The sequence below is a fragment of the Arachis hypogaea genome, chromosome 18, assembly GCF_003086295.3.
Source record: "Arachis hypogaea cultivar Tifrunner chromosome 18, arahy.Tifrunner.gnm2.J5K5, whole genome shotgun sequence".
Classification (NCBI taxonomy): domain Eukaryota; kingdom Viridiplantae; phylum Streptophyta; class Magnoliopsida; order Fabales; family Fabaceae; genus Arachis; species Arachis hypogaea.
In genome coordinates, this window is record NC_092053.1 from 121825474 (window position 1) to 121846520 (window position 21047).

The window sequence follows — 21047 nt, forward strand, 5'->3', positions numbered from 1 at the left end:
CTGGTTCAGTTGTGCGGAGTATGGGAATTCGTACACTAAAATATCAGTGCATTAATCAAAGGTAGAAAAGCTAGAATATTAGTCCATAGGAATCAACAGAGCTACTAACCTTAACCGAGGAGATTAGTGGCTCATGCTTCCAGAGAAAGCCTAAAATTCTATATTGTCAAAAGTGCCAAAGGATCCAAGAAACATGTGTGTCCTCTCCCTTATATACTAACCTTAAAACAAATTTCAAATTCAAAACTTAAAAGAGAATCAACTTAAAACAAAATCGAATCTAACTAATTAATATTTTCCCTCTCAAGTCAAGCTTTAGATCTTTTTACTCATGATTCTCAATCAATGCTATGGGCTTATGTTGAGCCTTGAGTAAATCACTTAAGTGTTGAAGAATTGGAAGCCTTGGTGAGTGAATTAAGGTCCCTGGGAGGTGACCCATATTTCACGTTATAAGTGAGCTTCTTCACGTTGTACGTGAGGCTTAATATTAGTCCAATTTGCTCTCTATCTTGCTCCAATCATGCCACACCTAGGTTCCCACATCTCACGGCCAGGTATTTTGGCCTCAATTGCTCTCTATTTGCTCTCCTTGCATTGCACGGCCTTTCTCTCACATTGCACGGCTTTGTTGTCATGCGTACGCATGCTAGATGTGTGTACGTATGACCCCCTCTTTTCATAGCCCACGTTCGACGATTGTGCTCCTGTATCCCACTGCTGGTGTTATTGTGCATATGCATGCTAGATGTGTATGCTTGAATTTCTTTATACCGCTGGTTGTGCATACGCGCATGGCATGCGTACGCACAACACCCTCTTTGTCGTTGCATGGCTAGGCTTACACGTTTCACGGCTGAACCACAATTCAACCATTTGCTCTCTGTTTCTCCTTAGCCATGGCACGCCTTGTCTTCCACGTCCCATGGCCATTGTGTGTCCTCAATTATTTGTACAGGGAGCTATCTGTTTGGTTCCCCTTCATGTGCTTCTTGTTCATGGTGAATCCTAACCTCTTCTTACTTGATCTTTGTCAATTCTCTTCCAATTTCTCCTGTTCCAAATAAATTCAACTAACTCAAAGTAATGATAATTTAACCATAAAATCATTGCTTATCTAACAAAAATTCTTAGCTTATTGAATGAAATTCTAAAAAAAAAATACTAATGATGCAAATGCATCAATATGGATGATAGAGCAGCCACTGATGCAGCCTCCACCGATGCAGCCCACGCTGATGCACCAACACTGGGCAAAAAATATAGGAAGATCCGTTCTCCTGGTTGCGAGACAGATGGTTTTCATGCACCACCACCGAGGCGAGTACGTGCTAGGCGAGGTGGTCGACATTGAGCTTAGTCATGGTGCATGTTAGTATGTGTATGTATTTTGTTAGGTTACTTTATAGGACTCAATGACTCATCATATATTATCTATCAGTACTTCTTGTTAAGATTTATTTTGTTCTGTTGCTATATTTATTTTGTAAGCGCTTTCATGTTATAAATTCTCATGATAAACAACAAAATAAACATTGTAAAAATTTTAGCAAATCATAATAACTAACAAAGTAAACATTATAGAAATTTTAGCAAATGATGATAACTAACAAAATAAACACTTAAAGAAAGTAATAATATCTAGCGCTGACGGTTGCCAGAAGTGGAAGCATTTGGATCCAACGCGGTGCAAGTCCTCCGTGTATGACCAACCTGATGACACAATTTGCATATCTTCTAAATGGTCTCCTTTACATCATCCATGTTGTTATGTATCCAAGTAGATACTGGACGACCTCTCTTCACTTGCATCATCCGAAGATTAGGCCAGATATGGGGCCCATCATATGCTGGCCAATTATCCTGATGACCAATCAGTCTGAACTTCACTTTGTAAACTCTGAAAACGAATTTCATAAGCAATGTGCCATCTTGGGAGATTTCCATAAGTAAGGTGCCTCCATATTTACCATACAAGTGAGTACCATCAATAGAATTTAGTGATGTGCAGTGCTTGAAAGCCTCAACACATGGTGAAAATGTCCAAAACACTCGATGAAACATAACACTGTCCTCATCACCGTGGCTTGGTTAAGTTACAATTTGAACCCAGGTGCCTATGTCATAACAATTGTTAGAAGTTGGTTTGTTTAATACTGCATAAAACTAAAGACAACGTAATAACACACACCTAATAAGTACATCTCCATTGCAAATAGCTACCTAAGAATATCATTGTATGATTCCTCCCAGTCTCTGTATATTGTAGCGATTACCCTGTTCTTTGCAAGCCAAACCTTTCTATAGGATGCTTTGTAGCCAAAGTGGGTCTCAACATCCTTTGCGAAATCCTTACGCCAATGGTTGGATCGACTTTTACCATTGTAAAGATAGCTTGAGCTATCACTTTTGAGTCTAACCTTCTATGATCTTGCCTCGTCGATGTGTGCAGACAAGAATAAGGACCATTGTATCTCCTCACCTCCCATTTTTCCTGCTTTCGACGATAAGAAACACGTATGCTCCATTGACAACCTGTTCCAAACTGAGTGTACTGAACTGAATATTTCAAATGGTCACTCTCTAATATCTTATACTCCATGGCCCTCCTGATGCTATTCGTCTTTATTGCCATAAGAACTTCCTCCTTATTCTCAAATTGTTGCCAACTATGAACTCATTGATCAGATTATCATTGAGACCTCCTTGACCAAAAGACCAATCTTGGTTCATTACATCTAAATTCAACATGGTATAGTGAGGCAAATGATCATATGGATGAAAAATAGCAGGCTGAGTCTGTGCGAGTTGCGAGTCTATGAAATAATTCATTTCAACATCGTCGTCCTTCTCATCATTAGGTATATCAACTGGTTCAACTTCTACCTTCTCACCATCAGATACAGGGTTAACTAAATATGGATCGATCATTAGGTCTCCAATTGTAGAGCTATCATGGCTTTCAACATCTACTTACGACATACTCTCTGGTTGTATATTCCGATCTTCATGATTCGGCCCATCATTATTGGCATGAGATGCATGTTTAGATCAATGTCCAATTCTGTAATGTTCTTTCTCACGGCCCCATCTGACTGGGTGTCATCAACTAGATAAACAAATAATTTTAAAATATGAATTTTGAAAAAAATGATTATGGCAATCCCTGATTTATTTTATGTCATTATCATCATGTAGTCGATACTTATGACAAACGAATAAAAATAATGCTATAAAACAGATCAGTAAAACAAAACTATCAATTAATTGATATTTATTTAAATAATATATTTTATAATAAAAAAAGTATTATTTGCTTCTATTGGATATCTGTAATAAATTTTTTTCACCCATTTTCTGTGTTGCTGACCAATAACATACAGTCATACAGAACAAAATTACTCAACGTCGCCAGATATCTCACATCTAGTGGCATATCAATAAATATAGGATAAAGAGAACTAAATATAAAAAAATTCATTATAATCTAATAATATTTTTCTATCATAATGAATTTCTAATAGTGACGTTTGAGCCATTTTACAAATTAAAAAAAAAAGGTAAGAGAAAGAGGTAAAATAGGTAAAGAAGTGAATTTTTGTGTACCATAGTGCAAATGATTTGTCTCACTCGCTGTATGTATATATTGTTGGGATTTGTAATAATTCGTCTAATGTCTAAGCAAACTGAAGGATCGAATACGCAACTTCCTTAATATCTAAATAAATTGAATCAGATGTTAGTGCAATTTGTCTAGATATTAAGCACATTATAAAAAAAAATGATAATTAAAATTATTTTAATTTTTTTTAAATAATAATTTTTTAATTTATTCTAAAAAAAATTCCAACAATAATTCATCTAAATTTTTGTCTATGGTTTGCAAATGTTTTACCCCCTAATAACTTGCATGATTTGTAATTATTAATTCTCTAGATTCGGTTGTTGTCTTTGTCGTCAAATTAAGACCGACATGGCTTTCTCTCCAACATTTACATTCTTAGGTGAGACTATAATAATGAATATTTCAATTAAATTTAATCATTTATTTAATTAAATAAGTGTTAAGAGTTCAAATTCAAAGCCAATAAATTATAATTCAAATGGCATAATCTCTCGAAATTGTGGTTTCGAATCTCCTATCTTTAATAAAAAAAAAAAAAAAAGAGTTCAAACCCAAAATTTGCCCTACTAGATAAGGCATGTTGCATTATATTGTATTATGGTACCTGCCAGTTCCCACAATCCCCAAAATTTGCCGTAGTTTGCTCAGCACTTCATCATTATCATTCCACAATGCATTATATAATACTATTCTTTCTCTCTTCTTTAACCCATAACTTGTTAATTATTGTATATCTTTATCGCTGTCTATCTTTTTTGGAATAATTCCTCAAAATACCGAAGTAATTCCCATGTTATTATCGAAAAATGATATATATACAATTTATTTAGACAATATAATAATAACTATATATAAAAAAATGTGTATTTTGTGTTAATGTTATATAGGTCTTATAAAATACACCCCTCTTTTTTCTTCGTTATTATTTTTCGGTATAATTCCTAGGATAGTTGTCTAAATGATTTTTTTTTTAATCGTTTTTGTACTATTAGTTAGCATAACTTCATGCATACTATTAGAAAGATGCGTTCGAATAATTTTTAAGGATAAATCACTACAAATATATTCGAATAATTTTAATACTGATAAACATGTATTCGAATTTTGTGATGAATAAAAATATTTTTAAATAATTTTAAAATATGGTTAAAATGATCAATATTAAATATATATTCTCAAAAAAATTTTAAAAATTAAATTTTTATTCGATTTTTTGTATATATCTTTTAAATAAATTATCTAATATTCTTATAAAATTTTGAATCTAATACATAAATGGTTTGTGAAATACAAATATTGTTTATCACTTACAAAAAAATAATATTTTTTAAGTATTTTTGTTGTATTTTTAAAATTTTTTAAAACATTTTTATTAATAACAAAATTCGAATATATTTTTATTAGTGATAAAATTATTCAGATATATATTTTTTAGTTTATCCAATTTTTAATTATTTAATATTAATTAGTTTTTTAAAATTCTAAAAATTTTTATTTGTGAAAATTTAAAATTTAAAATTAATAATTTAATGCTTAAGATCTAAATTTAAGATAAACAAAACAATTAAAAAACTGATGTTGACTAAAATATATTGGTTCCCTAACGTTGCTTACTTGCTTTATTAGAAATCAAAGTGTATGATGAATTTGAGACATGTGTACTATTGATGATTCAATCATTAATAATTATTTTTATATTTTATTTTTTTATTTTATCTTTTAATTTATTAATAGTTAAACTCATACAATATTGTCAATGAGTTATACCTTAAATGGTATAGTCTTTTTATAATTCTCACTTAAGAAATCGGGAGTTTGAATCTTCCTATCTTTGATTTAAAAAAAAAAAAAACTGATACAATATCTATTATCCATTATATAGTACTAATTTTACAATTAAAATATGTCATATATATATCATTTTCTTATTATAATGAAATTAAAGAATTTTTTTTCCTCTTTTTTCTTTTTTTCTATATCTTTTTTATTTTTTCACCCACTCTACCTTTCTTATATATTATTATCAATGACTAATTATAAATTTGACAATTAAAATATACAATATAATATTTTCTAATTATAATTAAAATTAAACTAAAATTGAAATTAAGTTGAAGTATAGCTATATTATATTATAAATTTAACAAATAAAATATGTCACATAACATTTACTCATTAAAGTTTAGATAAAACATACCACTCGAAAATTAATAAACTCCCTTCTTCCATCCTCTTATCTATTTCTTTCCCCTTCTCTATTTCTCTTAACAATTTTCACTCTATATAAAACTTACAATTTATATTTTATATTACTAATTTGACAAATTAAAATGTGTCACGAGATATTTTTTATTGCAATTAAAATAAAATCTTTCTCTTCAAAATTAACAAATTCTCACTCTCTTTTTTCTTCTTTATCTTTTTCTCTATTTTTTCTCTCATTCTCTATCTTATTTTATCTTTATGTTCTACAAAAAAAATTAATAAAATAATATAATTCAAATAAATTTATAAAATTATAAAAAATACATTAAATTTATAATTAAATATAATTTAAAAATAATTTTATAATATTATTTACATAAAAATGTATTACTATTATTATATGCATATTTTTTAAATGTTTTTATTTAGTTTTAAATTTTCAACGCTTATCTTTCTAATTTATATTTTCATTTCTCTTCCTTCAAATATTTATTACATATAATTTGGAGAGAATATTAATGTTGTGATTAATAATTCAAATCAAGATTTAATTTTTGTAGAAAAAAATAATTTTGAGTTAATTTTATAATTATCAATATAAAATTTTTATACTAATATTTAATTATATTTTATAAAAAAAATATCATTTTTAAATAACAAACATGAAAATTAATTATTTTTATTTGTGTAACAGACTTAATATCATATCTTTCTAAATTTTAAAAAGTTAGAAGTAAAAGTGCCCTTGAGGTTTAAAGTGCTCTGCTAGGGTTTAGCAGAGAAATTCTACTATCTATAATTTTCTGTGATCAATCGATCATTTCGAGTAATCTAGTGTCATTGTGTCAACTTGATCAACATGGAAGCAAACGCTGCTACCGCTGCTAGCAATCCAAGACTACAACCTGAAGAAGAAAACACAATAATCAGTTTTGATGAGAAAGACGTGCAAGTTGGGATTGAACGTTGTGCAAGAAGTTTAGTTGGGAGACTTTTGGCGGATAAACCATTCTCAAGCGGTACTGTGGAGGCTGCTATGTACTCTATATGGAGGTAACTGGAGGGTTTTAAAGTGGTAGATCCTGGAGGAAACATATTTCAATTCTTCTTTGGAGATGAGAAGGATATGCTTCGTATTGAGAGGGGTGCCCCTTGGCTATTCAAAAACTACATCCTGAATCTTAGGAGATGGAAGGAGGGTGAGAATAATGCATAAATATATTTCACTCACGTGCCAATATGGATACAAATTTGGGGTTTGCCAGAACAATTCAAGACTAAAGAACTAGGAAGGAAGATAGGAGGCTCATTTGGAGAGGTGCTGGATGTGGATATCTTCCACTTTCGAGGCAAGGAGCATAGCATTGTTAAAATACAGGTAAACTTGGATGTAATAAAACCTCTCAGAAGATATGTCAAGCTTGCTGGTCCCAAAAATCAACAACTTGAAGTGGCATTAAAGTATGAACAGATCGGCACTTTTTGCAATTATTGTGGATTCATTGGACATGAGACAAGAGCTTGCAGTTTTCAAATTGAAGATTCGTTGAAGGGAGAGGTGGAAGAAGAAAAGTGGGGGGATTGATTGAAAGCCGACCAGACGGGAAGAAGAGAGGGTGCTACAAAGGATAATCCTAATACTAATCTGCCTAAAGGGGAAGACAGCTCACACAACAGGGCCAAAAAGCCAACTCCAGTAAACTTAATTAAGGGACTGGCTAATCTATCAATGCAGTCTCAAGGAAGAGAGGGAAGAAGTGAGGAAGAAGAAGTTATGAGCAATGCTATCGTTCAAAAGAAGATACAAACAGCAAACTATCCTCCACAAATCAGTACCGGATCAGCAATAGAAAGAAACAATGCTGAAGGAAGAGAAGAAAAGGAATATTCAAAGGGGATTGAAGCAACGACGTGCTTTGTGTTTGGAGAACAAAGGCAGCAGCTCACAAAATCTACCAGCAAGAGACAAAACTTAAAGCAGCTAGCAAGGAAACCTACTACAGTATCTGGAGTTAAAAGGAGTTCACATGGAGAAAGGGTTCCACTCAATAAGAAGAAATTATGTTCAGAAGAAAAGATGCAAGCGGAAGAGGGAGAGGGTGCCACCCCACAATGGGCACCCAGTGACCAATGAAGATGATGATGTGAAACTGTCGGGATATGGGGAATCCCCTGACAGTTCACAACATACAAGGGATCTCTAGATCTCATTCTCCCGAGGTAATATTTTTATGTGAAACTAAGAATATTACCACGAATATTACAACTCAATGCAACAAAGCAGGTTTTCAGCAGGCATATTGTGTGGATCCTAGGAGTCAATCTGGTGGGCTAGTGCTGGCATGGAAGGATAATGCAGTTGTCTCAATTCTTTCTAGCGATGACTTCTTTATTTTCTTTGAGTGGACAGATCCTACCAAACAAAGAAAATGGGAAGTAGTTGCTGTTCACCTACATTGTGATGACAACATTCGGTTTAATCAATTCCGAAGAATTATGGAGATTAAAATGACAGACAGCCCCTATTTTCTTGTGATAAGCGACTTTAATGCCATCTCCGCCTATCATGAGAAAGAGGGAGGAAGAATGAAGTCGGCCTCATCAATAGAGGCTTTCAATAAATTCATTAGTGATGGTGAGCTGGTGGACTTGGGTTACGAAGGGAGAAAATTCACTTGGAGCAATAGACGATACGGTGACAACCTAATCATGGAACGGCTGGATAGATGCCTCTCTACACATCATTTCAGAGCAAATTATTCGCAAGCAACAATACTACATTTAGATGATACAGGCTCTGACCATTGCCCTTTGATGCTACTGGCGAACAGGGAGGAGCACAAGGCAAAAAGAAGATTTCGATTTCAGAAAAGATGGTGTGACAATGAGGAAGTTCTTAATATGGTGAAAGAAACATGGAGGACTGAATTTCATGGCTCTCCAATGTTCAAGCTGTTCTCTAAACTGAAAAAATGCAGGCATGTATTGGTAGAATGGCAGAAATCTGGCTCTAGCAATTCGCAACACCTAATTTCGGACTTGGAAAATCAATTGAAACTGGAAAAATTAAAGGGGACAGAAGCAACAAGATCAACTATTTTACAGCTGGAGGAAGAATTAGCTGAAGCCTACTCACAAGAGGAGAGATATTGGAAGGAAAAAGCTAGAATTCAATGGCTGAAATGGGGTGACCAAAACACAAAATTCTTTCATGCTAAATTCCAAAGTCGAAATCGAAAAAACAAGATTTTTAGACTACAAGACAGCTCGGGTAATTTCAGCACAGATCCTGGAGGTATTGCCCGAATTGCCACTGAATACTTTAAGGAGCTGTTCACTTCCTGTAACCCCTATACTGCCTCGGCAGAACTGCAATCTCTGGAGAGGAAAATTGATGATGCTACTAATAGAAAACTTACTAGAAGCGTTTTCGAGGAAGAGATCAAGAAAGCTACATTCTCCATTAATCCGTTCTCAGCCCCAGGAGATGATGGATTCACTGGAAAGTTTTATCAACATTATTGGGAGATTATTAAAGGTGATCTATGTAGTGTTATTAAAAGTTTTTTCTCTGGAGGTCGGATGTTAAGGACATTCAATCATACCCATATTTGCCTAATTCCGAAGATGCAAGGCACAGAAACCATGAGCCAGGTTCGCCCCATTAGCCTCAGCACGGTCCTCTATAAGATTATATCTAAGATTCTTGTCCACAGAATGCAGGATATTTTGGATAAAATCATAAGTGCTAATCAGAGTGCATTTATTAAAGGTCGGCTGATCAGTGATAATATACTAATAGCTCATGAGCTTATGCATTTTTTGAAAAACAAGAACCATGGGGATCATGAGATGGCAGTGAAGCTTGACATGAGTAAGGCTTACGATCGGGTTGAATGGTGCTTTGTTTGGGAAGTCATGGAGAAGTTGGGCTTTTGTTCTAAATGGATTGACTGGATCAAGGAATGTGTTACCACTGTGTCATACTCTGTTACTGTGGATGGTCAACCTCATGGTTACTTTAAACCATGCAGGGGATTGAGGCAAGGCGATCCCCTTTCCCCCTATCTTTTTATCCTTTGTGCAGAAGGGCTTTCCCATCTGCTCCACAGAGGAGAACAGAGGAGAGAGATCTCAGGTCTACGACTCAACGGTAGATGTCCTACGATTAGTCATTTATTCTTTGCAGACGACTCAATCCTATTTTGCAAAGCTAATGAGCAGGAGTGCCAGAGACTATTAAAGATTTTGGAAGATTATAAGAACGCTAGTGGGCAACTTATTAACTTCTCTAAGTCTTCAGTATTCTTTAGCAAAAATACCCCAATACAGATTAGAGATGCCCTAGCTGAATCTCTACAAATTTCACATGTGGGCAGACAGAATAATTATTTGGGACTCCCAGCAGTAGTACATCGATCTAAGAGGCAGACGTTCAATTTCATTAAGGAAAAGGTGGAAAGGAAGCTGCAAACATGGAAGAGATCTCTACTATCCGTTAATGGTAGAGAAGTTTTGGTGAAGGCGGTAGCTACAGCTGTACCTATCTATACATTGAGCTGCTTCAAACTCCCTGATTCATTGCTTGAGGAAATACAAAAGAAGATTCTGAGTTTCTGGTGGGGTCAGAAAGGCTCTGAAAGGAGGATACAGTGGGTGAGATGGGATATAATTTGTAGGGAGAAGAAGTATGGGGGGCTAGGTTTTAAGGACCTTAAAGCGTTCAATTTAGCTATGCTAGCCAAGCAAAGCTGGAGGATTCTTACTAAGCCTGAGTCCCTAATAAGCAAAATTTACAAGAGCAGATATTTCAAATATTCTTCCTTTTTACAAGCCCCAACAGGTCAGCAGCCATCATGGGCCTGGAGAAGTCTACTAGACGGAAGGAGAATTCTGGAGGCAGGGATCGAATGGAGGGTAGGAAGAGGCAATCGGATTAGGATATTTGAAGACCCATGGCTAAGGAAGTTTGATCCTATTTCAGACTACCAGCAAAACAATCACAATCCAGACATGGTATGGGTAAACCAACTCATCAACAATTCCAGACAGTGGCAAGAAAAACTAGTTAAAAGCATATTTAGAGCCGATATTGCTACTGAGATTCTACAAATAACTATCTCAGAAGATGGGGAAGATAGCATTACCTGGAAGTGGGAACGAAACGGATACTACTCGGTGGCTTCTGGGTACCATACTGCTTTTAGACTTTCTCACCCTCCAATCCAACAGCTCCCGGAAGTGTGCAGAGAGAAGAGAGTTTGGAATAGCTTGTGGGAACTGCAATGCCCACCAAAGGTCAAAGTCTTCCTTTGGAAAGCCCTCCACGGTGGTCTACCTGTCCGAAACCGATTACACAATAGGCTGCAGACGATCGAAGATATATGTCCGATGTGCCATGAATTAGGGGAATCAGTAAATCATTGCATATTTGACTGTAAGCATGCAAAGGTAATCTGGAGAAAAGTTGAATTTGAAAATTTTATTACCTTCAACAGCTCTGAAGATTTCTGGAGGCGATGGATAAAGCTTATAGAGGCGCTGAGGAGAAGACCCAATTGGAAGACAAACAGTGCTCTTACTGCAATTCTCGCTTGGAAGATCTGGCTAGCACAAAACCTTAAAATTTTTGAAGCCAAAGACTCTGCCATTGATGTGCTCTATTCATTTGCTGTGGAACTCCTTGAAGAATTTGGGAAGAGAAATATAAGGTAGTGGCTACAGTAAATAGATTCAAAAAATTCAGGTTGTCATATTTTGATTCTTGTAATGGGTTAGTAGTGTAATGGGTTAATGGGTAATCTTTTATTTCATTGGCTGTCCAGATTGGACCCTTATCTTTGTATATTCATTTTACAAATTTAAATGAATATATAATTAACTTTGATAAAAAAAAAATAGACTTAATATTTAATTAAATATAAAAATATACACATTAAATTTTTTTAAATTTTAGATAATAAATATTAAAATTAATTATTAATAAAAAATTAAAATTTTTATATAAAAATAATAACTAAAAATTTTTTTATTTAATTATCTTAATTTCTTAGTTGAGACAGACTTTATTTTCTATAATCTTTTTATAAAAATAGTTTGATTTTATAATTTTTTTTATTATAATCTATAATATCCAAATAAAATTGATGTAATTTAAAAAAAATATATATTTTTTAAATAATATTACTGATAAAAATATTAGTATTATATAATTTTGATCCAAAATAGATGTCTATTTGACTATTGAGCATTGACAGCAACCATATACTGATGGCAGAAGAGTAACGGCTTGGGAAGGTATTCAGAACTCAGAAGTATTGGGAATGACGACATTGATGAGATATTGAGATGAGATTATATATCTAGTTTAAGGATGAGTCTCAATAAGGATTAAGGAATTAGAAAATGAGTACTTTATAATTTAATTTGAAGATGGTTCCAAGCATAAATATCCATGGTGCAAAATTTATGAGATGATTATTATAGAATAGAGATATATTTCAAGAAACAAAACCAGATTAAACATTGGAAGAAGCTGCAAATTGTGAGGTTGCGGAACATAGGTTACCAACACTGTTGAGAAAACATTTGGAATTAATTTTTTGAAAACTACAATAAATATTTTTTTTTGTTACCTTGTCGACTCAAATTCTTAATCTTTATTCATTTACTATTTTTTAACTAATTGTTAATTTAAAACAAAAAAAAATGTTTCCCTAGCAAAATCATTCGTACAAAATGTTGGGATATTCTAACAAATATTGTTCAATTTTTGGATATCACAGCATGCATGTGCGTTTTCCTTTATTGTGTGTAAAAAAAATTGCACTTATTTTTAATTATTTAGAAATAAATAAATCAAACATATATTATCATATTAATAAAACAATTTCTACTTAATAAGAATTCAAATGCGCAAATCTAATGATGTAATAAGAGTAAATGATCATATTCAATTTTAAAAGACTCAATCTCCAAATTAATTTTCAAAAAAAATTTAATCAAGTTTCGCTTTTAAAGATTCTAAATTAGTCAAGTTAGTTCTTGATTATTGCATCAAAATTTTACACTGATCACAATATATGCCTAACAGGCCAAATTGACTGTGAATATGATAATTTTATGAAATTAGATCAAATCAACTCTAAAGATATTAGGCATTGAAATCTCTCACTTTAAAATTGATTTTATCTAATTTCATAAGTTTATTATATTAGCATCCAATTATGACTGTTGGGTGTATGTTGTGGTGTTACTTAACAGTAAATTCTAACACAGTTAACAACAGAAGTGATTCAAGTGATAGAAGGACTAATGTAACCAATTTAAAATTTTTAAAAGATAAATTTAATTAAAAAATATTTTAGGGACCAATTTAAAAAATAAATATTTTTTTAAAACGAATTTGACTATATCAGTAAAAAAACCTTTTTACTATTTATGGTTAGTGTATCAAATACTTTAATTTTAATTTACTGTTAGTATAAAATAATTTTATATATGTATTTTAATTACATATCACTATATTAATAAAAATAACTATTCTTTTTTTATCGCATAAATAATCATTTAAAAAAATAAATATAATTAAATAATTGAATAAAATATTTTACCAGGCATCAAAATTAAACCGATTAAATTACATATATAATTATATATGTTAGCTTCCAAGTTGAACTTTAATTTTGACAAAAGAAATAAGCTTAGCACCCTACAAAACCAAATGGAGTACAGTCTGTTACCACCTACCGAATTATATTGGTGGTCACCCCACTTCCCACTGCACTAGCTACTTTAGTCACCGAGTGAGAGTGAGTGTGTGATCCTTTAATTCCTCAAGCATATGCCACCCAAATTACACATATATCCATGGATCCATCAACTAAAAGATTATATTTGTACATAAAAAGTTAGACATGGTGAAACGTACACAAGCACATAAAGTACTAATATATATAAATAGTAGAATGTTATCATGTTATGTGTCTGCACTCTGCACAATCTCAATTGTGTATGTTAAGTGCAATAGAAACGGAAATGGAATTTTTTTTTTTTTGGTTTTTAATTTTGTTAATTTATTTATAAATATCTTAATGGGGTAGCATTAATCTGAAATTTGACCAAATAAAAGTATTCAAACCACACTCCTTTGGAAAATGATGGTTTGATATACCGTACGATTACACACCTACCTAAACAACCAAGAAAACAGAATAAATGTATGAGAGGCACTTCTTATAAGCAGGCCCTTCAAGAACCTCAATTTTTATTTATGAATGTATAGGTTGGGGAAAAAGCTAGATATCTTAGATGTCAACCAAAATAAATAAACACATAAATATTTTGATGATCTCGTCATATAGTCTAAAAGTGAAAAATGCTTTTAATGTTGACGTGTAAGTCATACGAAAATTTAAGATGGGTAAAATGAAAATCAATCTATACAGCATTAGAATATACACTTTTTAAAAAAAAAAATTATTTTTCATAACACTAATTATATATATAACAACACATCTCAAATCTAATCGTGTCACATTGTCATGTCAATTCGATTTGAATGTCTACACTTAATTTCTATATATACACAGAAACATGGATCATGCTATTAATGTATATAAGGTGGGTCTATGATGTCTATTATGATTACCGTGGTTAAATAATTTTAATAATATTTTAAAATTATTAAAATTTAAAATAATATTTTTTTATTTTTTTCTAATTAAAAAATATTAAATAATAAAAATTATTTTTTTTAGTAACATTTTTTTAAATGTTGTTAAAATTTATAATTAATATAACTACTTTAATTATAGGCACCATAGCACATAAATATTATGGTTTTTGAGAACCGAACCAAATCAATTCATTTGATCCTGGTTAATTATAAATCACCCTCTAAATCGATTCAATTTAAAATAAAAATTACCGTAACAAAAAATTAGTTAAAAGATTAAAAATAGTTAAAAATCGATAAATTGATCAAATTAGTGTAACTTTTTAACGGTTAATCGATTTAAAATAATAAATTTTAAAAAAATTAATTTAAAATATTATATATAAATATATTATTTTATTATATTTAATTTAATTTCAATTAAACTTTAGATGAACTTTGAACTACTTCTAACTCTATCGATTCTATAATCGTTGCGGCTTCTGTAATTATCTATATAGAATACATATTAAAAATGAATTAAATAATAAATATATTTATATACACAAATACATAATGATTAATGATTAATGAATAATTTTATAGTTAATTTTTATGTAATATAATATTTTTTTATAAAATTATTCTAGTTCATTTATCTTATATCTTAAAAGTACATATTAAGATTACAAATTGAAAATATTTTTATTGAAAATACAAAAAATTTAAATTTTTAATATATTTATTTTGTAGTTATTAAATAAAAAAATTTAAAATTTTTCATTAATACTAAACTTGTCATATGTCTTTAGAACACATATTAACTAAATCTAAATTATTATGATGTTATATATATTTTATCCTCACTGCTAAAATTTTTTAGATCCATCAAATCCATCAATATATATATAAAACTTGTCCTTTTAATTTATAATTTGGGTGTATACATTTAAAGAACGGGCTCAATTTGAAATATCATTTATTTCTATAAATCCAAAGAAAAAACAAAACAAAGAAGCTATCAAACAAAGTTGTACTATATATACACATTGAACAAAGTCCTTAGCATGTTAATAAACCATAGCCAATAGTCTAATATACTCTCAACCTTGTAGCAACCATGAAACTCTCACTCCCACTCACCCCATTACTCCTCTGTTTATTTCTTCTCTTGATTTCATCACTATCCCAACTGCAAGGACTCACCCCAAAATGTGACGACGACGATGACAACAACCACACCTCAACCCTCAAAGTGTTCCACATATTCAGTCCATGTTCACCGTTTAAACCACAAACCCCAATCTCATGGGAACAAACCATCCTCCAGCTTCAGGAAAAAGACCAAAAAAGGATGGACTACCTTTCCAGCCTTGTCGCGAGGCGGTCGGTCGTGCCGATCGCCTCCGGACGGCAGATCACACAGAGCCCGACCTACATTGTTCGGGCGAAAATCGGTACGCCCAAACAGACGCTGCTCATGGCTATGGACACTAGCAATGATGTTGCTTGGGTGCCTTGTACTGGTTGTCTTGGTTGTTCTTCTTCCACGGCTTTTGCTCCTTCCAAGTCAACAACTTTTAGGAGCGTTCGTTGTGGTGCTTCTCAGTGTAAACAGGTGATGTGCATTTTTTCAGAATCCAAAACGTTAATTCAACATTTTTTTTTTGTTGCTATTTTTAGGTGTTTCCATTTTATTTATTGAAATATTTGACGATCTTTTTCTGATTAAAACTTTTTTAAAAAAAATTGAACGAACAAGATGGATAGAACTATATAATACTATAAAGGTGTGCACAAAAAAAAAAATGTAAAATAACAATTGTTTGTTTTAGTCTTTTTGGAACAAGTAATGTAATACGTGTACAGTAGTAGCGGATCTACATGGAAACTATTGAGGTTAATTAATGTCCGCACTAAATTAGGATATTTTATTAGTGTACGAATATATATATCTTATTTGATATTTCTTTTTATCAGACATTGATATTATTTTTATCCCTTATCACCAAATTTTTTTGATCTATTATTGATCTCTTAATATTCTTTAGATAAGATTACGCATTTTCAAATATAGTTATATTATAATGCTATTAATTTGCATAAAAATGTTACGTGTATATTAATCAGTCATCAAATCAATTATCATATATTTAATAGATGTATAATTAAATTTGTTTAATATATATTTATATTAATAATTAATTTTAGTATACTTGATTACATAAAAAAAATAGTTCAGATGGAAACTAACAAGAACGCACATGTAAGATTAATGAGACTAAATCATACAACAAAATGCCAAATTTTTCATACTACTCTTAAGAATATATCTATATGAAGCTTTCAAGGATGATTGCAATATTTATAAACTATATTGTAATTGTAAACTTGGTTATATTTGAGGTTATTAAAAAATAAGTAAATGATTATACAAACTAAGTATTAGTTTAATTTTGTTTTTAATATGAATATATTAACAAGAAAACATTTTTTGTTTGTTTGGTAACCACTAACAACAAAAAGAAAGGTATTTGGTTAAATAAAAACCTATATTATTCAATATCTTGGATAACAACACTGCCAGGTTCACATGTCCTTGTCACCATTTAATAGTTCTTCATCGTCGCCATCACTGCATTGAATTGGAGCGAATAAAAAGAACGAGAATAAGAATTCTCGTATAACATTTTTTATGCATTAATTTATGTTGATAATGTAGACAGAGTGAAGTTAAATATGTAATCTACAAAATTCTCTAATTTATAATAATATTATTCAATTTGTCCCACATAAAAATTCAACTGTAGTTTCGTATATTATTATTATTATTATTATTTTAAAATTTTTTACAAGCAAAGGTATGTATAAAATTATCTTTATATAATATATACTAATAACAATTTTGATAACTAATTTTAGTGTATATATAGTATTATTCAAAAATAATTGATATGTGTTCAATACTGAGGTACCGCTAGGTGTATTTATATCTTAGTTGTCGAAAATTAATTGCTTAATACGCATATATTGGTGGACTTCATATTAACATATATTCCGTTAGGAGGATTGCTATTTTAAGCGAGTAAATTTTTTTTTTTAAGGATTTTATTGACACAAAAAAAAAAACAATGTTTTTAAAAATCATTTATCAAAACTAAATTCAATAATTTTGGTAGTCACCAAAAAAAAAAAAAATCAATAATTTTGGCATATTTTTGAAACACACGAGAGAATTGGTCTATATTTTATTATGCGCATGGGCTGCCTCTCTCATAAGATTCCCAAATCCATTATCCAAACTCTTAAAAGGTTCACACACTTGTCGGTGTCACTCTTATACTGTTTTACAGCATAAAATAATTCACGAGTCGCATAATCGAAATGAAAAAAAAGTTAGTTGTCACTTTCCATTTTTAACTCTAGCGCCGGTGGAAAGTAAATATTTTTTATGGGTAATATTTTTATGGCTAATTCTATAATATTTATGAGTTAGTATCTAAAATTTTGTTTAACTTATCTTTTATAATAAATTTTAAACTTTTTTTAATTTTTTTACTTTTATACTTTTTAAGTTAAATATTAATTTTAACAAGTTAGATATTACTTTTTAGACACTATAATAATCACTTAGTTTTATTTATTTGTTACCGTGAAAATATTTCAGGCACCCAACCCCAGATGTGGTGGAAGCGCGTGTGCATTCAACTTAACCTACGGCAGTTCCAGCGTGGCAGCAAGCTTGGTCCAAGACACAGTGACACTAGCCACGGACCCAATTCCAGCCTACACCTTTGGGTGCATTCGGAAGGCCACAGGGAGCTCAGTACCACCGCAGGGCCTATTGGGCTTGGGCCGAGGCCCATTAGCACTTTTGTCACAGACTCAAAAGTTGTACCAATCCACATTCTCTTATTGTCTGCCCAGTTTCAAAGCCCTAAATTTCTCTGGGTCTTTGAGACTTGGTCCTGTAGCACAACCTAAGAGGATCAAATTTACACCACTGCTCAGAAACCCAAGAAGGTCATCACTTTACTATGTCAACTTGGTTGCTATTAGGGTTGGCCGGAGAATTGTTGATATCCCGCCGCCGGCATTGGCGTTCAACCCAACCACTGGTGCCGGCACCATCTTCGATTCTGGTAATGTCTTAAACCATTCTTTTTTTTTTTAATCAAAGATAGAGAAATTTAAACCAGCAACCTCTTAAGTGAGTACGGAGAGACTATGTCATTTGAGGTATAATCATAATAATATACATAAAATTTATTTATTTTACTTTATAAAAAAAAGCTTTATCCATTTTTGTTAAAGAAAAGAAAATGTTGATTTTCTTATTGACAAATGTTAATTAATTGTCAATGAGTTATGAGATGCACTTTATTGAAAATGCTGAAGTATTTAAATAAACAAATGGACCCTCTCTGGGCTAAACATGTGTGCCGTAATTTGACTGGTTGACTCCTTCTATGGCCCATTCCCTTTTGCTTTTCAATGAACCGCATTCACAAAGTTGAGATTAATTAATGGTAAACTACCTATATGGGCCAGTCACATGTGTAATTATTAGAACATGCACCACTTTCATACATGCTCTGAAAATTTCTACTATTAGATCACCCAAAAATTACAATCATGATGCCCAAAGAATCAAATAAATCATCTCGATGATGTTAATATTCTTGATTAAATAATTTTTATTTATATTAATTGACAAAATGAACTTAACTGTTGATCCCATAACAAAAATATTTAGTCAACGGGAAAAGTTCATATTGAGTAATACTAGAGAATTAATAACATAGTAGTCAATTTCAGTCAACATTAGAATAAGTTGTTAAATAAGTTTAATATAAAATTTACTAAAAATAAGTTTTTATTAAATTTGAATTTTAGATATCCTTTCTTTGTATTGAATGTTGACCGTAATATTAACCGTGTAATGTTGACTTCCAAAATTTTTTTTATTTAATATAATTAAATAATAAAATTTTCAATTAATATAGTCTACCAACTCAACTCCATACTCTCTATTATTATATTTCAAAACTAATTTCACTAATATTTTTTTTCTTTTTGGATAATGTTATTAAATTTTACCAGGTACGGTATTTACCCGGCTAGTTGAACCAGCCTACATTGCAGTCCGAAACGAGTTCCGTAGAAGAGTTGGTCGGAAAATAGCAGTGACAACACTAGGAGGGTTTGATACATGCTATACGGTTCCAATAGTTGCACCCACAATAACATTCATGTTCTCTGGCATGAACGTTACGCTCCCTACGGACAACATCCTCATACATAGCACCGCCGGCGGCATCACGTGCTTGGCCATGGCTGCCGCGCCGGACAACGTGAACTCGGTCCTCAATGTCATAGCCAACATGCAGCAACAGAACCACCGTGTGCTCTTTGATGTGCCCAACTCAAGGCTTGGCGTTGCTCGTGAGCCTTGCACCTAAACTTTTTTTAAGAAAAGAAAATGGTGACTATTGGTCCAAAGTTTTCATGATTTGTCACACTTGTATTGTATTGTATTGTCTAATTGGATTACAAGTTGGTGTTTGAGACGTTGCTATTTGGTGTATTCGTATGGATTAGGTTTCAACATTGCCAAGGGTTTATAGCTAATTATATAGTATAAGATTAGTGAGATGCTTTTAATTTGTGTAAGGAAATTACATTTGTGCTATGAGCAAGGTTGGAAGTTAATTAAATTGGTAGCTATAATAAATAGTGTATTAGTGTGTATAGCTCTCTCTCATGCATGTTGTTTACTAATGTTGATTGAATTAATATAAGAAAATGTTTAGCGCCAGCAACTTTTTCAAATTCAGGCCAGCATGTAACCAGCAAAGAAAAGTGAGTTATTGGATGAAATTTCACACCAATCTCACACCATTAAAATTATCGTTGATGACTATTTGATAGCTACAAATCACAAAAATTGCTAATTCCTAACACTCCTCTTAATATAATTTAAGCATCATCTACAAGTTCATGGGTACTATTTCAAAAAAAAAAGCTACTAAATAACAAATTTTAGAATTATACATGATAAAATATATTAAAAAAAACCAAGAAAAATGTGTTGTGAAGCACACATAATGAATTTAAAATACACAATTTTAGGTGCAGTGCTTGCTAAAACTAATTATTTGCATAGCATTTCTCTTATCATTTACATGTTTGTTCTAATACAGTGTGTCTAAAATAACACAAATAACTTTGTACACATCTAATATGTAATTTTTATGAATCATTAAATAAAAATCAATTGCTGGTATTATTAAATTTCTGTTCAGCTTGCAGAAAATAGTGATAAAGCTAGGGGTGTGCATGGCTCGACCCGGCCCCAAACACTTTAGGGGCTATTTTGGTGTGATTTCACTTGGTTTAGGGCCGGGTAAGGGTCTCAAAAATAGACTCGGTCATTATTTCGAGTCGAGTTCGGGTCATGGCTCGGGTCACCCGAAGTCGGCCCGGTGGCTCGATCATCTTTGTGTTATTAGTGATGGATGATGGCTATTCTTATGTGGAATTTAAGTATTGTAAAACTTA

General features: G+C 31.7%; 1 protein-coding gene across 1 annotated transcript; it reads left to right on the plus strand.

The window, feature by feature from the left end:
• The first annotated feature begins 15444 nt into the window (after positions 1-15444).
• Positions 15445-20237, plus strand: LOC112772194 (aspartyl protease AED3). The gene is made up of 3 exons (XM_025817086.2): positions 15445-16104; positions 18154-18628; positions 19590-20237. The coding sequence occupies exons 1-3, from the start codon at positions 15607-15609 to the stop codon at positions 19946-19948; spliced, it is 1332 nt and encodes a 443-aa protein (XP_025672871.1). The 5' UTR covers positions 15445-15606; the 3' UTR covers positions 19949-20237.
• Positions 20238-21047: the final 810 nt, after the last annotated feature.